General features: G+C 45.6%; 1 protein-coding gene across 2 annotated transcripts; it reads left to right on the forward strand.

Moving 5' to 3' along the window:
• Nucleotides 1-113: 113 nt before the first annotated feature.
• On the forward strand, nucleotides 114-14,435 carry LOC144135322 (protein-cysteine N-palmitoyltransferase HHAT-like). 2 transcript variants are annotated; one of them, XM_077668022.1, is made up of 7 exons: nucleotides 114-311; nucleotides 4,026-4,253; nucleotides 5,796-6,121; nucleotides 7,176-7,211; nucleotides 8,440-8,641; nucleotides 11,175-11,313; nucleotides 14,322-14,435. In XM_077668022.1, the coding sequence occupies exons 1-7, from the start codon at nucleotides 156-158 to the stop codon at nucleotides 14,366-14,368; spliced, it is 1,134 nt and encodes a 377-aa protein (XP_077524148.1). In that variant the 5' UTR covers nucleotides 114-155; the 3' UTR covers nucleotides 14,369-14,435. The 2 variants fall into 2 exon arrangements, with proteins under 2 accessions (XP_077524148.1, XP_077524149.1); XM_077668023.1 differs by lacking the exon at nucleotides 7,176-7,211.
• Nucleotides 14,436-15,727: the final 1,292 nt, after the last annotated feature.

The following is a 15,727-nucleotide window of genomic DNA, read 5'->3' on the forward strand; positions in this document are numbered from 1 at the left end:
GCCCTTGCGTCACAGGTAGGAAGCCCTGCGTCCCGCTTTTCGCTCAAGACTCGCTTTCCGTTCCATGCTTCCTCGTTGTTCTTACTGCTTTTGTTGGTGTTTCCACGCAGTTACTGCAGCCGTTTTATGTTTTCTACTCGCTTCTCTTTGCGACGATGTGCTTCCCGAGGGATGTCTGGGTCAAAGGGATCATCATGCTGGCAGCGTCTTCCCTCGCCGTGTCGCTACGGCGCAGGTCAGTGGTCTACGCTGTTGGGTTCGCGCTTGTGGCCGATGCGACCATAGATATACCGCTCAAGCCCCGCTTATCGGTGAGTACGTACGCGACCATCAGCTTCGTTTTCTTTGTTGTTGTGTTATACTGCTACTGTTTAGATCCTGTATTCTTCCTTAAGGACAGCCTTTATCAAACATATTGGGGACACGTCTCTTTGCTTTACGGCAACCCTTACCTGAACCCTAAACAAAAGCGTGAAGAAAATGAAGAAGATGGCTTCCCTAACTGCGTGGATATTTAAAGCTTCAGCGTTGCCATAAGCTCTCCACTCCACGGCTGAAAAAGAAAACATCTTTTCAGCAAGGGTGTACTATCGGGGACAAAAGTGGTATACCCCCCGCAGCGGGAGCCGGAGCAACGGAAAACTGCATTGTAACGCCATCTACAGGAGGCATCTGGGATCGAGACAGCCAATGGGGGCACTTTGTTTTCTGCGGGCATGTCGCTTGACTCGTTTCGACGTTTCGTGCTTTAGATGGCGTTACGATGCAGTTTTCCGCTGCTCCGGCTCCCGCTGCGTGGAGTATACCACTTTTGTCCCCGATAGTACATTTGCTTTTGTCGCTGGCAGCCAGAAGCAAATGTACACCCTTGCCGATCCTGGGTGCCGCCTGATGGCGCGTTCACACTTGGACATTCGGCGGCGAGAGCGAGCGGAATCTGCTGCCGCGGAAGAGATTCCGCCGAAATACCCAGCGGAAAGGCCGATTGGTCCAGGACCGAATTCTGCCGCCGGAAAAAAATCCGATCTAGTCAGCCAATAGAAAGGCGAGTGCCCGCGGTGAAAAACCTGGCGGCGCCCTTCGATGCAAGACGCCTCGCTTCGGACTGAATTCGTCGCTGTTACTGCCTTTTTCAGCACGTTCACTGGCCATAAAAGAGCCAGCGGTCTTTCGCTTTGTCTCATCTCGCCCATAAGAAGACGTTCGAGTGATAAATTTACTTTATTTTTTTATTTCGGGTGACGATTCTTCCCCTTTTAGGCTTAAGAGGTGCGTCGGTTTGTTGACAACAATGGTTCCGCTCCTAACCACCATATGGCGCCACTAGGTGTTTAAAAATTGAGAATGTTAAAAATGGCGTAACGTCTGACAAATAGCTGCATTTAGCGTACGCAAGCGTGCATATGGTTTTGGTATGCAGACAGCATCGATTAACCTCTTGCCACATCTGTGTACGCCGTGGGCAGACACACAGACGATCAGTGGCGACGCGGTGGCTGGGAAGTGTGAACGAGACAAGGGAGCATTTCGGCGGCCGCGGATTCCGCTCGCTCTTGCCGCCGAATGTGTAAGTGTGAACGCGCCATAAAGCAGGCGTGTTATCCCCACAGTGCGCAAGTAAAGTTACTGATGATAATGATGCTTTTGTCGCCAGCTCCGATAAATAATTTATGCATTTTGGCACTGTCGGTTTCCTGAACATGGGAGAACCGGCGCAGTGCAGACGCGCACAACATTCTTAAGGACACACCTGTGGCGTCGTTTTTCCATGACAAATGCGTAGAGAAACAACCTAGGTAGCAGAGCGCCACCTAGGCCACATGATTCTGTGATGTAATCATTATCTGCCCTTAGTGGTAGTTGTCAGTTAATGTGGGAAGTGACTTTGAAATTGGTTTTCAAATGTTGGCTGTACAGTAGGAATAAAAGCTATGGCTATAAAATTTGCAAGGAATCTTAAAGATAGACGCGGCTTGCGTTGGAGTTTAAAATTAGATAAAAATTTTATTGAATGTTTTTGTTTTATTGTTCCGTACTAATGTACCTTTTTCTTTAAATGTGCTATGTGCAGGGTGATGAAGTTTTGTACGAGAGCAATATGTAAAGCTTTGCATAGCTGGTATCCTAAATTATGCACTTTAAACAAAAATTAGATTTATTATATTTTATTATTTGTCGGGAAAATAAAATTGCCAGTCATGAGTGTTTTAGTGATAAAAACACAATTACACTTAGAATATTGATTGTGATTAAAGTTATATATATATATATATATATATATATATATATATATATATATATATATATATATATATATATATATATATATATATATATATATATATATGTCGCATTTATTAACATCTGAGAAAATTTTTGTTTAGTTACTCCCACTGGTTCCAGAGAAAAAGGTTCATGAACTTCTAAAAATGCTGTGCTGCGAAAAGTGCGAAAATCGGCACCTGTCCACTAAAAGCGACAACGAAAGAGAATAAAAAACATTTCTGAAGTCGCTAATAGCCAAATATTATACATTTTGTGAAAGCTAATAACATGCTGCATCCCAATGTTGCCAAACTTAAAAATGGAAAACAAATTGAGGTGAGGAATGTAAAATAATTCTTCTAAAGACTAGAACCTTATTGGTGGAACCTGAGGATGAAAAAGTATTAAAATGCATCTCAAGATTCGCGATTTTTCTGAAAGCTAAAGAAAGGCTCTGCCAGCATGGTGCGCAATGCAAACATTTAATTTTGACGAAACAAATTTTATTCCCGCCTTTAAAAAATAATTAGTCGCAAGGTGTTTCTCTGGAAGAGCAAACTGGATTTCCCAAGCCCCAGCGGTGGTAGCGCCTGCCATCGCAGGGCAATGGCGCATCCCCTAACCGCCCCACCGCTGCGCCAGGAGAGGTACAAGCACTCCCAGGGATTTGTGAATTGGAAGTCGAGAATAAACAATTCCACGTGTATTGGCATTAACTCATTAAAGCTATCGTACCACACCTTTAATTCGGAGTCTAAGCGTCCAGTCCAGTTTTTCTAATTTTTTCTCGCTGAATTTTAGAATGAACGTTCCTGCGGGCGAGTTGGTTCTTTTTCAAGGTATGTTAGAGACTGCGCAAAAGGACAAAGACAATATATTTAAAGCATAATATATTTTTGCCCTTGGCCTTTTAGCAACAGCAAAAGTTCTTGCACTAACAAGGCAATTTTAGCTTTAATAATAATAATAGCGTGAGAATCATAACTTTATTCTATGATGAGCTTTTCTGGCTTATAAAAGTTCCGCCCAGCCGAAAGAAACAGCAGAAAATTTTCTTTCGTAAAAACAAATTTTTTTGTAATATTTCCCGGCCATGAACTTGCAGTAACAACTAAATGTTTTGCAGTTACGACATAATCTCAGTAGTATTGTGATATGCCTTGTCGTAAGGACAAAGCTGCAGCAAAATACAGTTGAACATTGTTATAACGAAGTTAGAGGGGCCCGGCGATTACTTCGTCATAGCGGTAGCTTCGCAATAGACTTTGTTTACCGAACTTCCAAGAATGTCATTCCTTTGTTATACCCATTATTTTGTTATAAACCGTTTGGATACAACGTTATGACGATATAACCGCTTGGTTATAACGGTAGTTTCGACTGTACTAGACAATACACTACAGTACTAGAGCACATTATTGCAATAGTTCCGAGACATCTGTTGTTAAAACCTAAAGACATCCATTTTGTCTTATTTTGGGCACGATTCTGGCGTTTTTTTTTTTTCTAACGGGCGTTTTCCGTGAAAGCATCTTTGTCATCAGAACGTGATGATGTGCCAATTCAGGCCAACTTCACTCTGGCCACACCGCCTATCTAAGAAAATTTGTTGGGCTAGGTTTAACCCAGCCGACGGAGACTTATCTTACAGGAAGCTAACTGCGAGAGGCCTTTGCCCTGAAGTGTACGTCTCCGGGATAAAGATGATGCTTGGTCCTAACTCTGCGTAACGTCCCTGTCTGTACAACCCTTGCACGCAGTCCTTTCCGACCGTGATTGGCAGCACGTGGTCTCACGAGGCGTCCGTGTACTTCGTCGGCTGGCACGTCCTCCGCTGCGTGAGTGTGACAGCGGACATCCTTGATGGTTCGCCACGTGGCCAGCCGCGAGGAGTCTTCCACACGTGCCTGCGCGCCCTCGCCTACCTGCTCTACTTTCCAGGACTCATAATTGGCCCTGTGACCAACTACGACGACTTCATGAAGGAGGTAGGTACTGCTGCTAACCAACTACTTCGAGTAGTCTGATGATGCGAATTCTGCTGTTAGCGCGATTGCAGCCCCTTCAACTCTAAGTAATACCACTTGTACAACTACTCAATACTGTCACTGCTTAGTACTCTTACTCTGCTACTAGACCGTTACAATCATTAGCGCTCGCTGTCTGCTACAGCTTCTGCGGCTGACGCCCTACTACTTGCAAGACTGATTCTAATAATACTAATGATAGCAACGTCCGTATTAACCGTTTTACGTGAATTTTTCTAGTGTCATTTCTCTTGTGTTCTCAGCGTTTAGCCTTATGAGACGGTTTTTTTCTATCTCATTGATATGTTCCCTGTGCCATTTTTAGCACTTCATTTTGGTCTATCGTTCACTGCAGCTCACACCCTGACTGTAACGCCCGTAGGTCCTGACGGCAACGTAACAAAAAAAAAATCCTATAACATCGGCAGGATCGTTGTGCTGTGTACACAACAAATGTGGTTGGAGTCTGGCTCACGTCATACGTAACTGCAAACGAACAAGAGTGGTTCTTGGAGTGTCATTTATCTCTTTTTTAGTACTTTCTGTTAGAGCTGCTGCATCAGTGACTTATTTACATTTTCTTTCTTCCTGTGATTGTCTCCATTTTTGTTCCCGCAATGGTATCGTAGAACCCTTTGAATTTATCTCCTTCCTCCGCGTTGAAGATGTGAGCCCACTCTTTACCCTGCAGAGTGTGCCAGTTCTCGTCATGCCCGTGACCTTATGCGGCACGTTCCTGGGCACAGTACCCATTCTCCGACGTAAATGTCGCTTATGGCTCAATCTCTCCTGGGTATCATTCTTATTGCGCAACCGGCAAACCCGAGGCGTTCCGGTTTCTACATACTACAGTGCAAGAGGAAATCCTCCTTTACAGCCATGGTTATAAAACCAAGGCGAAGGAAGAACTGAATGTACAAGCACTCCTGAAGCGAATGTTTCTGGGCTTGACACGCGGAAACATCTAGAGGGGGGACCACACAGCTGAAACATCGGTCAGCCACCTCACGTAGACAACAGATGCATACAATGTGGCTGGGTCACATGTCTAACATTCTTGGAGACAATTTTTGAGTATTGGAAAATTGGATGGTACTCTTATGAAAATATTGAAGGTAATATTTCATTGTAAAGCTGTGTAGCGAAGTTTTTCCATTAAATTGTTTCCATCGCTAGAATCGAGCAGTTAGGAGTGCCATAACAATCCAATAAGGTACGCTTTGACGATAGCAAAATCGTTAATAGCAAAATATGCAAGCCTGCCGAAGGGAGATCTGCGTATATACTGATTGCTACAGTTGAATCTTACAATATATAAAAAATTACGTTCATAAACTGTTTCCCGTTGAAAAATGCTTTTGTCCAGAACTGTTTGGGTAGCGCTGCAGGTGCTGGATGCGCTCGCGGGTGTCGCAGCGCGAAATGTGGAACCACGTGCTCAGCTGTTCCCGCTATGTGTGGCCCTGCCTGTATACACTCCACTTAACTGCCCCAAAAATGCAGCCTCATCGTCCTTCTGCTTGGAACCACAAGCGTCTCCTGGAGTTGCTGGTGAGGGGCTGCCGCTTGGTCGCGCGGTTCTTCATCATGGAGGCATTTCTGCGGTGGGCGTACGTACGCAGCGCCCTCCTGGCGCCCCGCTGGTACCTGGCGCAGTCCGGCTGGACGCTGGCAGGCCTCGTGTGGCTGACCTCGCTGCAGTTTTACCTCAAGTACAACTTCGCCTACGGCCTGTCTTCGCTGTTCTTCTGGATGGACGGCGTCTACGAGAGGCACGACCTGAGGCCCCTCTGCACGATGCGCATCCACACAGCGAGCAACACGTGGAGGTTGGTCGAAAACTTTTTAATGCGAAAGCATTACAAGGCTGTGTCCCGTGTTTCGTGTTCCGCAAAACTTGTCCGCACGGTTACGCTGTTCTGTGAAGATAAATGTGCAAAAGTCTGATTGTGTTTAGAAAGGGTGGAAGGGGAAATAGGCGAAAGACGAGTGAATTTTCGCACCAAAAGGAACCAAAATGATTTCGAACTGAAATATGAGAAATGGTAAGGCCAATAAGCAACTCTGCAACATGAGACCAATTTGGAAATTATGGCGGTCCACTGCGAACCACTGATGCGGTCGGGCTGGACAAGGTCAGAACGGCTGACCTCTTATAAATATTTTTTGCCTATGCGGTACGGGGCCAGCCATCTATCCAACTTTTTCGTGCTTGTGCCGAGTCGACTCACGGTTCTGGCTGCCAAACCTTTCTTTCTTGTAGTGATGAACCTTCATCCGCCATGTCAGTAACGAGTGCATGGTGATTTCCAAATTCAAGCATTTTAGTGTTGTTATTTATACCGCTATGTGTCCTTCAATGTTTTTCGAGGCAACTATCCCTAGATATATTCCCTAATACAGATTGTGAATTGGGCTGAAATCTAACTTTTTCACGGAGTCCAAGGAAATTGCCAGCGGTAGCACATTCCTTGAGAGGCAACAATGCTCATCTGCACGTTTACCGAGTCATCACCGACATCATTCCAAGGTCACTGCTTTCAAAGGTCACTGCTTGTGCAAAGTCTCCAAGTGAATGAGCGCATAGTCTGGACCAAGTATAAATTAAAGTTCTAGGTCATTGTAGCTCTGAAAAAAAAACTGATCGCTGCCGTGCAAAGCAAAAGCTGTTTTATAATTAGAGAGTAATTACTGATCAACATCCACATCGGCCCGGTCATATGGCGACCCTGTGTAGCCGTTATAGTAGCCACTTGGTTGGACACTTGTGGATGTACTCAGTAATCACTCCACAACTGAAACCTACTCCACCTAAGGAGGTTCTCATAAAAAAATGGACTTTTTAAAATGCTTGAAGCTTTTGTTTTCTTTTCATTCTTGCAGATATTTTGACAAAGGACTCTACAAATGGATAGTTAAGTAAGCACTCTTATTTTTATTACCAGGACGTTCAGAATGAAAATCGCACCACAGCGTCAGCTTAGTTTCGGTCGCATCAGCTTTTAAGCTTCTAGTTCTAGCAGTACAAATTCAGTTTCCTTTAATCATTGAGCTTCTGAAAGAGTATACGTTTGCATTTTTATCCATCAGCCCCCGTCAGCAAAATTCATTAAATTCCACAACGCAAAATAAAACCGTGGAAACTGTATATTGCCTACAAAAGATATTTTTCCAAACTTCATTCATCGCGGACACTTCAGGCACAGTGCTTAAAACAGTCACTTCTGGAGTCACTGCCGAACTAAACAGGTGGGCAGGTGAAGTGCTTAACATGCGTCATTAAGAGTAGTATAATGCAAGATATTCTTGTTGATAGTCCGGTTGACATTCAAACACAGGCAGACATTAAAATAATTTCTTTTCACAGAAAGAAAATTGATAGAGGCGCACTGGTTCTAATGCGATATTCAGCCCGAGGATCTTCCTAGACATCTCAATTTGAAAACTAAACATTTTGACAGATTTGCCTGTCTGGTTGGGTTTGAAGAATTATAATACACTGCACATCTCCAACCAAAATTTTGGTTGGAGATGTGCAGTGTATTATAAATAAAACATCTCGATTTACCCGAATAAGATGGCCGACCTTGTACTTCGAGCTACAGTAACTGAGGGATAATGATGTAGTGGTAATGGTGACGCGCATAAGAGGCGCCAGACTGCATAGCCTTGTCTTACACTGTCATCTAGCTCGCTTCAGGCGCGCGGTCACTGAACTTCATAACCTTTTTAGGGACAGTTTGGGTCGCTCTTAGATCGCTGCCGCATGGTTGCGAAGGAAAAGGTGGCAGTGGACTATATCTGCACTCAGTTCAATCAATAAATCATCCAGATGTTAATGCATGTTCACGAGACAGTGAGGGGCGGACTTTGTTGTGTCGTGAAGGGCATGTACTGTACATACGCCTGTGGAAGAGACCATTAAGAGCGGTTTACATGCCCGGGTGTTTTCGCCTCGCGTCCAGGTTGTTCGCCTGCCGATCTATGCCGAAATGTTCACATTCCAGTATCATGGGCAGGTTTCGGATATCGCTATACAATACAAAACGCCGCATTTCTACTAGGGGTGTAAGGCACTCAAGGGCACAAAAAGTTAGTGTCTATTTGCAGAGCTGTTGTTGATTTAACTTCACGTCGGCCTGCGCAGGTACCTCTACAAACCAGTGGTCGGCGGTCATTGGACACCGTGGCGTCGATTTTTGGGCACCAGCGCAACTTTCTCGTTCGTGCTCCTCTGGCACTCACTGCAGCCCCACATGGTGGTGTGGACTCTCACCAATTATTTCCTCGTAATGGCGGAAATGGAGTGCGTCACGTTAATAGACTCGGCACCCGTTCGTTCCTGGCGGGTATGTGGCTTGCACCTTTCAGAATTCTTCCCGACTACTCCCGGTACAGGTGTATCGCTTTATCAAACTGTCTTTGCTGCAATGCTGATCTCGCTTTCTTCCCTTTCCTTCTTTCTTCATTTCTTCTTTCCTTCTTTCTTTTTCCTTCTTCCTTTCTTTCTTTTTTCCTCCTTTCTTTCCTTCTTTCTTTCCTTCTTTATTTCTTACTTTCTTTCTTTCCTTTTTGTTCCCGTTCTCGCGTGTAGGGTAACAAACTACGTGTCACCTACTTAACCTCCCTGCCTTTCTGTTCTTCTATCTCTTTTTCTAAAAGATAACTTGTCATCAGGCCGTCGCACAGCTGCCTGCTTAGAGCTTGAGTGACTAATACTAGCGAGCAATCTGGATTGTCTGTCAACTGGAGTCAGTAATATTCCATCTCATGCATCACAAAATGGCAGGAAGTAATTCTATTTATTTATTGATTTTTATGACCCAGAGAAACACTTGACACTAAGGCGCACCGCACTGTAGGGTTCTGATTTAATTTTGTACAAATTCATGGGTGTTTAAGCCGGTCACGAAACTCGAAACTAGACGCTTTTGCATTTCACTCCAGTTGCCACTCTGGCACCGTAGGAGAGGGAGAGCAAACAACGATGTGCTCAGCAGCCTACAGGCGTAGCCGCTCAATGGCTACGGCTAGTAGATATCCATTTCCTAACATATGGTCATATTTACCAATTAGTGATTATCATTTTATTCTTTTCAACGTATAAAGGACGACTTTCCGCTGAAAAAAAAAAGGCCAAAGCAGCAGCGCCTATGGTTACTGACGCAAACAGAGCGTTGTCTTAAAAAAGCCAGCATTAAAACATTAACATTTCTCTTTCATTTAGGTCTTACAGTAATAATGCTTGGTAAGTTGAGCATTTAGGCGAAAAACCGTTTTTGTTGGCAATTTGCCCCGCCTTGAGCGTTAGAGGCAGACGGGCACTGCGGAGCAAGAAAGCAACTAAATTGGTTGCAATTCCGAGAGGCCACAAGGTCGTCCAAAGCCATCTGTTGGGGAATCTGTGTACGGACTCGGTCAAAAGTCTTTAGGCCAGAGGATAGCCGGTGACCTACAGCGCCCCTTAAGCTCCAAGAGGGGTGAGGGAATAGTCTTCCTTCTTCCATGGAAACTCGAAACCTACGGTGTGCCGTAACTATTTAACTACACTGTTCATAAGCAAACTCTATGACCCGATTACTTTTGACTAAGACTGAACGAGGGCTGTTCATTGGGATTTCACTTCTGCGCAGGAGGTTTTTCCATTATGTGATAGAATTTCAAGGTGCCACTTTGAAACGAACGTTCGAAATGTCATTTTTTGTAGAAGTACATGACTTCATGATGTAGTCACCCTCAAAATACAATCCTCTTTCGCCACCAGCACGCTAGTCTTTACATGCCTTCGATGAATAGCGGGGGTGGCTGTTGGTAAAAGCAACGAGCCACTCCATTGGTGACAAGTTCCTCGTAGTCAAAATGTTTACTCAAGCAGTGTTCCTTTATCACGAAAAACAGCCGTAGAGAACGATAGGGCGAGGTTCAAGCTGCAAGGCCGGTGAGGCATAGCGGCAGCTTCGATTATTTCTCGCGGACAAATTTTGCAGTCTAGTGCAATTCTATCACAACTGGTGCAGAATAATATTTAGAAAAGTGATGTCCCCAGAGAAAAACAATATTCCGTGCTCTTATTTGAATGGAAGAAATTTTTAATTTTGTCCATTTTTACAAATAGCGTCAAGACCAAAAAGAAAGACTGCATTAAATACCTTTCGTACTGGGCATCACTCCTTGGATATCGTAATGATGGCAGTATCAAGCTTTCCAAATAATAGTATTGACATCAAGTATAAACATGTATGACTGCGTTTACGTGCTTTCTTAGTCCGCATTTCCAGTTTGGTTCCACCTGAGGCTTGATTCCCGTGGCAGATTTACATGTTACCGCAGCCTTTTCCGGCTCAGTAGATGTAACTGAGTTTTCCGGCTGCTGGTAGCATTAAGGCACTTCTGCCAAAAAGGCATTTAAAGCCTCTGAAAGCAGTAAATTTAATAACGATTCCTGATAGGCAGGCGCTGGTGTGACATTATGGGCTTTCACGATAGTGTTACGTAGAGCTGTCTCCGGTAACTGTAAGAGAGAGTGAGAGAGAGAGGAGTGGATGAGAGTACATGACGAGAAATTGGATTTTCATAAAAATGATTTTTCCACGAAATTGTTGCAGTCGTTGCAGCAATAAAATAATAGGATGAACTTTATGAGGAGCTTACAACCTAATATGCGCCTCATGTGGGTGCCTCCAAAATTACAGTGAACTTATTTAAGTTCCTAAAAGCCGCGTCCTTTTAAAGGGTTCCTCGCCGAAGGATGTTTGTTGACTGCCAATGTTCTCATTGGTACAAAGACACTTTCGGTGTCAAGAATCATTTCCAGGTGAACTAGGCTGTTTCCTTACGCTTTTGATCGGCAATTGTCAGATATTTATTGTTCTCAACTCACAGGCCCAGTACAGTTCGCCAGTCGCTGAGCGGGTCCTCAAGGGGGTCTTCTGTGCATTCAGTTTGATTGGAACGTTTGGCAGCTGCTTCTTCTTTTTGACTGACTATGAGATCGCAGGCGGCACACTTGAAAACCTCTTGGGTGAGTACGAATTACCACCCCGGACGACTAATTCTTGTCATAGGTTACGCACGGTTTCTACAAAGAGAATAGCGTGTATATAAAAAAGTTAAGGTGGGCATTTAAGGTCCTTACGTGCTTCGCATGCGAAATCATACTTTGACTTAAAGACTTTTACACAAAATTCCATAACCATAAAGTCCTTTGATCTAAAGACATTTCACCTTAAGGCCTTTACCGCAAAGGCCTTTACTATAAGGGCCTTTGACCAAAAGGTCTTTAGGAGGGCATTTTCATTGAATTCCTTTACCGCAAAGGCCTTTACTATAAGGGCCTTTGACCTAAAGGTCTTTAGTAGGAGGGCATTTGCACTGAAGGCCTTCCCCCTAAAGGCCTTTACCATAATCAGGTATTTGCACTAAAGGCCTTCGACAAAGATCTTTACGCTGAAGTCCTTTATCTGAAGGCCTTCACCCTAAAGGTTGTTCACCTGAAAGCCTTTATTATAAAGGCATTCAACCTAAAGCCCTTTATCATGGCCACTCCAATTAAAGACTCCAACCATAGCCGGCATAACCAAAGCCTCGTTTATTTCTCGCCACTCCCCGCATCACTAGACTAATTTCAGAGGCTTTACCTCCACACCGGCATTTTCAAAATTAGGAGGCCAATAGTTCTCGCGCTAAAAAACGCAGGTATAGTAGTGGTACGCTTTAACTACCCTACTGCAAAGAATGCTTGCATGCTGCACCATGTGTTGCCAAGCACAGACAAGGAGCGCTGTGCAGGCATAAAGCCGCAGTAGGATGCCGTATATTGGAACAAGAATATGCTGTTCTACTTCGTCCCCTGCTTCTTCCTCTACTTCAGCTCCTTATTCCAAGCTCCACATGGACAAGTACGATAGGCTATTCTTCTAGAGTGGTCATCAGCGCCTTTAGGCGCTGTGTCCGAATTTTCGTGGACACTGAAATCTCCTTATAAAAGGCGTAATGCCCACTATAAAGGATGAGAAGGAACGGGGAAACGGTGGTGCCAAGCTATCGTTACCTTTTGTCCAGCCTCTTGGTAAATCTACTCCTGTATAGCAAGATGGCGTATGGCAAGACGAACAGAGGTATATTTCATGTGCGTAAGGCAATTCCACAAAGAGATAACATTCTTATATGGTCTCTGCGTGGCAGATTTACGGTTCAAAAAGCTTATTTTTCCCCCAAACAGTCACTCCATGAAAACACAGCACTTTCTTTTACCGTCTATCCTCTTTGTGTGTTTTTTTTTTCTTGAGTAGAGTGCCCCTCTAGCAGCTGATAGCCGCAACTACAGATTTCCCAAGCGGAAAAGGGATGCGAGGCGGCATGACCTGTATTACCACGTTACCATGACAAATGTCAGCACAATGGCCGTGTGGTTTACCGGAAATAGGAGCAGCACTGGCTTAGTCTGGCCAGAGCAAGCGTGCGTGTCTGCACGCGGTCTGTGGACAGGACTGTCACGCAGTGTGCACTATAATCCCTGAAACAGAGGCGCTCGATAATCAGACCACGTGTTCTTGCTTGAGACCGGTGCGCGTAGGAAGCGCGCGCCCCTCTGAGTGGGCTTAGGAGATGTTACGACTGCACCTGATTATTAGATGTTTTTAGCATACCGGAGACGTAATAGCGGAGACGTATACCGGTTTACCGGACCCCTCCTGCGCACGCTCAGTAGCTCCGGCTGGCCCCACCCATGTCACCAAGCGTGGGCAGCAGTCTTACTGTAAAGCGGCATACGGCTCCGCTAATACTTCCCCGGTATTCTAAAAACGTCCTTGCTAATACGTCTCCGGCATGCTAAAAACGTCCATTAGCCGTTTAATAGACGTTTACTAGGCGTTTTTAGCATACCACAGACGTACTAGCAGAGACGTATACCGGTTTACCGGACCCCTCCTGAGCACGCGCAGTGGCTACACCTGACCCAAACAGTGCCAGTGCGCATTCGCAGGGGGCGTCCGGTAAACTGGTATACGTCTCCGGTAGTACGTCTCCGGTATGTTAAAAACGTCTATGCTAATACGTCTCCGGCATGTTGAAACGTCCATTAGACGTTTAATAGACGTCTACAGGACGTTTTTACGTACCGGAGACGTACTACCGGACCTCTCCTGCGCACGCGCAGTGGCTCCACTTGACCCAAACAGTGCCAGTGCGCATTCGCAGAAAAAATTTTTAGCATGCCGTTTTAGCATGTCGGAGACGTATTAGCATAGACGTTTTTAGCATAGCGGAGACGTATTAGTGGAGCCGTATGCCGGTTTACCGTAAGACTGCTGCGCACGCTTAGTGACATGCGTGGGGCCAGCCGGGGCCACTGTGCGTGCGTAGGGGCGGTCAAATAAACTGGTATACGTCTCCGGAAGTACCTCCCTGATATGCTAAAGACTTCTAACTATACGTTACGCTGTTTGGCGCACACCGAAAAAGAAAACTAGCTGTACGGTTACCACTGTGTAACGCGAGTTTCGGTGACTGCTGTCTGCGGTACCGAATATAATACTATGTATTCTGTATTATCTGCCACTCTTGACGTCACTGTTCATACCGTTCAGCGTGACTGCGCGCACCAGCTTTTCTCTCCTTCATTCTCCCTTTCCTCCTCGCGCTCCTGCCTGTTACGCCAACACCGCATACCCGGAAAGCCTGCCTAGCTGTCGGTGTATCATAGCGCATCTTCCACACTCCGATTCGGCTTTGCCGGCTTGCACTTGTGTGTAGCTGGCGCCGTTGGGCTACAACTCTACTGCCAGTACTGAGTGACTACATCGCGCTCTGCCATTCAGCGTCTATTTGTTAAAAAGAGCAATGAGTGTTTACCATGCCTCTTGTTGATGAATAAGTCCATGTCTTATTCACTACGTTTTTGAAGCTGTTTCGAAACCTTTGCCGGTTCGTAGGTTAAACCACTGAGCAGGGTGAAACGCCAGAGCGAACACGTCGAAGCTCGACGAAGCAAAGCGTATTTAAGTTCCGCCATTTTCTTTCTCGCAGACGTGCGGAGTCGACAATCCTCTCGAGCTAACGCAAGTGTCTTCTAACGCCAACCTCGGACGCCATGGGCCCGGTTTGAACTTCCTTTGGGACACGAAGAAAACTATGCTGGAGAAGGCAAGGAGAATTCGCATCATGTGCCGTTGTGTTGCCGCTTTTACTGCTCGAACCCTTTCAAGCCAATGGCATCGACCGATCCTCATTAATCTGCTAACGGCAAACTGCAGGGAGCGGTGTGACAATGCAGTGAAAGGATTCCCACTGACCATGGAAGTAATGGACTATCCCCATTCACCGGCCACCCCCTGCATTGTCGCGCTAGCAGGCTCATGATAAACTTGCAGGCTCATGATAAACTTGGCCAACGCCGTTGGCTCTGGAGGGGAGGGGGTCATTTGAAGGGGAAAAGCAGCTTTGTCCTTGAGTTGTATCCGACTATAGCAGTGTAAAATGATTCTTTTTAAACGTTTCTGACAGCAATGAGCCGTACGTATGGAATTATGGTAAATAGAGGAGGGGTGGGTTAGGTCTTTTAGTCTCTTGTCCAAATTTGAAAAGCAGTTGAGATTTGTATTGTTGAGAACATCTCCCGCTCATGCCCAAATGGCCTTTGCATCACCGTTCGGCCAGCGCAGGGTTCCCATCTGCAGAAACATGCGAAACTCAGGCGCAATTTGAAGGTGACCTGTTCAGGCTTAACCTTATCGGATTAAACTGATCAAACGCTGTTTATTTTTTGCAAGATGGCTTAACGAAATACATGAACTTGGCTAATTACCGGCTGTATTTAGAGGCAGGCGAACTGTGTGACGGAACTCGCTTATACATCTTCTTTTACTTCAAAAACGCCGCGAATGCAGGTGAACTACGTGAAGGGAATCGCTCGAAGCCGCTTCGCGTGGCTGTACCTGGACGTGCACCTCGCCGACTAAGTGACGCGATACGCTGCCGTCGACGGTCCTTCTGTCTGCTAACACACCCAGGAGGACACGCCAGCTGGAGATTCGGCGAAGCGCGTTGCGCGACACTTTAGTCGAGCGGGGGCAATAAATGGCGCGTGTTCGCCAACAGCGAAGCCCCATTTATACATCTATAGCTAGTGCTGTGCTTGCCACTCCAATAGTGTCTTTATATGAAGTATCATCATCATCATCAGCCTGACAGCACCCACTGCAGGGCAAAGGCCTCTCCCGTGTCTCTCCAATTAACCACGCCCTTTGCCACTGCGCCCACCGTATTCTCGCAGACTTCTTAATCTCATCCGCCCCCTGCTGCACTTCCCTTCTCTTGGAATCCACTCCGTTAACCTAAAGGACCAGCGGTCATCTTGCCTTCGCATTACATGCCCTGCATGAGCCCATTTCTTCCACTTGATTTCGACTAGGATGTCATTAATCCGCGTTTGT

This window comes from Amblyomma americanum, chromosome 5 (assembly GCF_052857255.1).
Source record: "Amblyomma americanum isolate KBUSLIRL-KWMA chromosome 5, ASM5285725v1, whole genome shotgun sequence".
NCBI classification, from domain to species: Eukaryota; Metazoa; Arthropoda; class Arachnida; order Ixodida; family Ixodidae; genus Amblyomma; species Amblyomma americanum.

Coding starts and splice junctions, on each gene's coding strand:
- LOC144135322 (XM_077668022.1), top strand. CDS start 156: ATGTGCTTCCCGAGGGATGTCTGGGTCAAAGGGATCATCATGCTGGCA. Junction 312..4,025: donor CGCTCAAGCCCCGCTTATCG/GTGAGTACGTAC, acceptor CCTTGCACGCAG/TCCTTTCCGACCGTGATTGG. Junction 7,212..8,439: donor CTCTACAAATGGATAGTTAA/GTAAGCACTCTT, acceptor CGGCCTGCGCAG/GTACCTCTACAAACCAGTGG.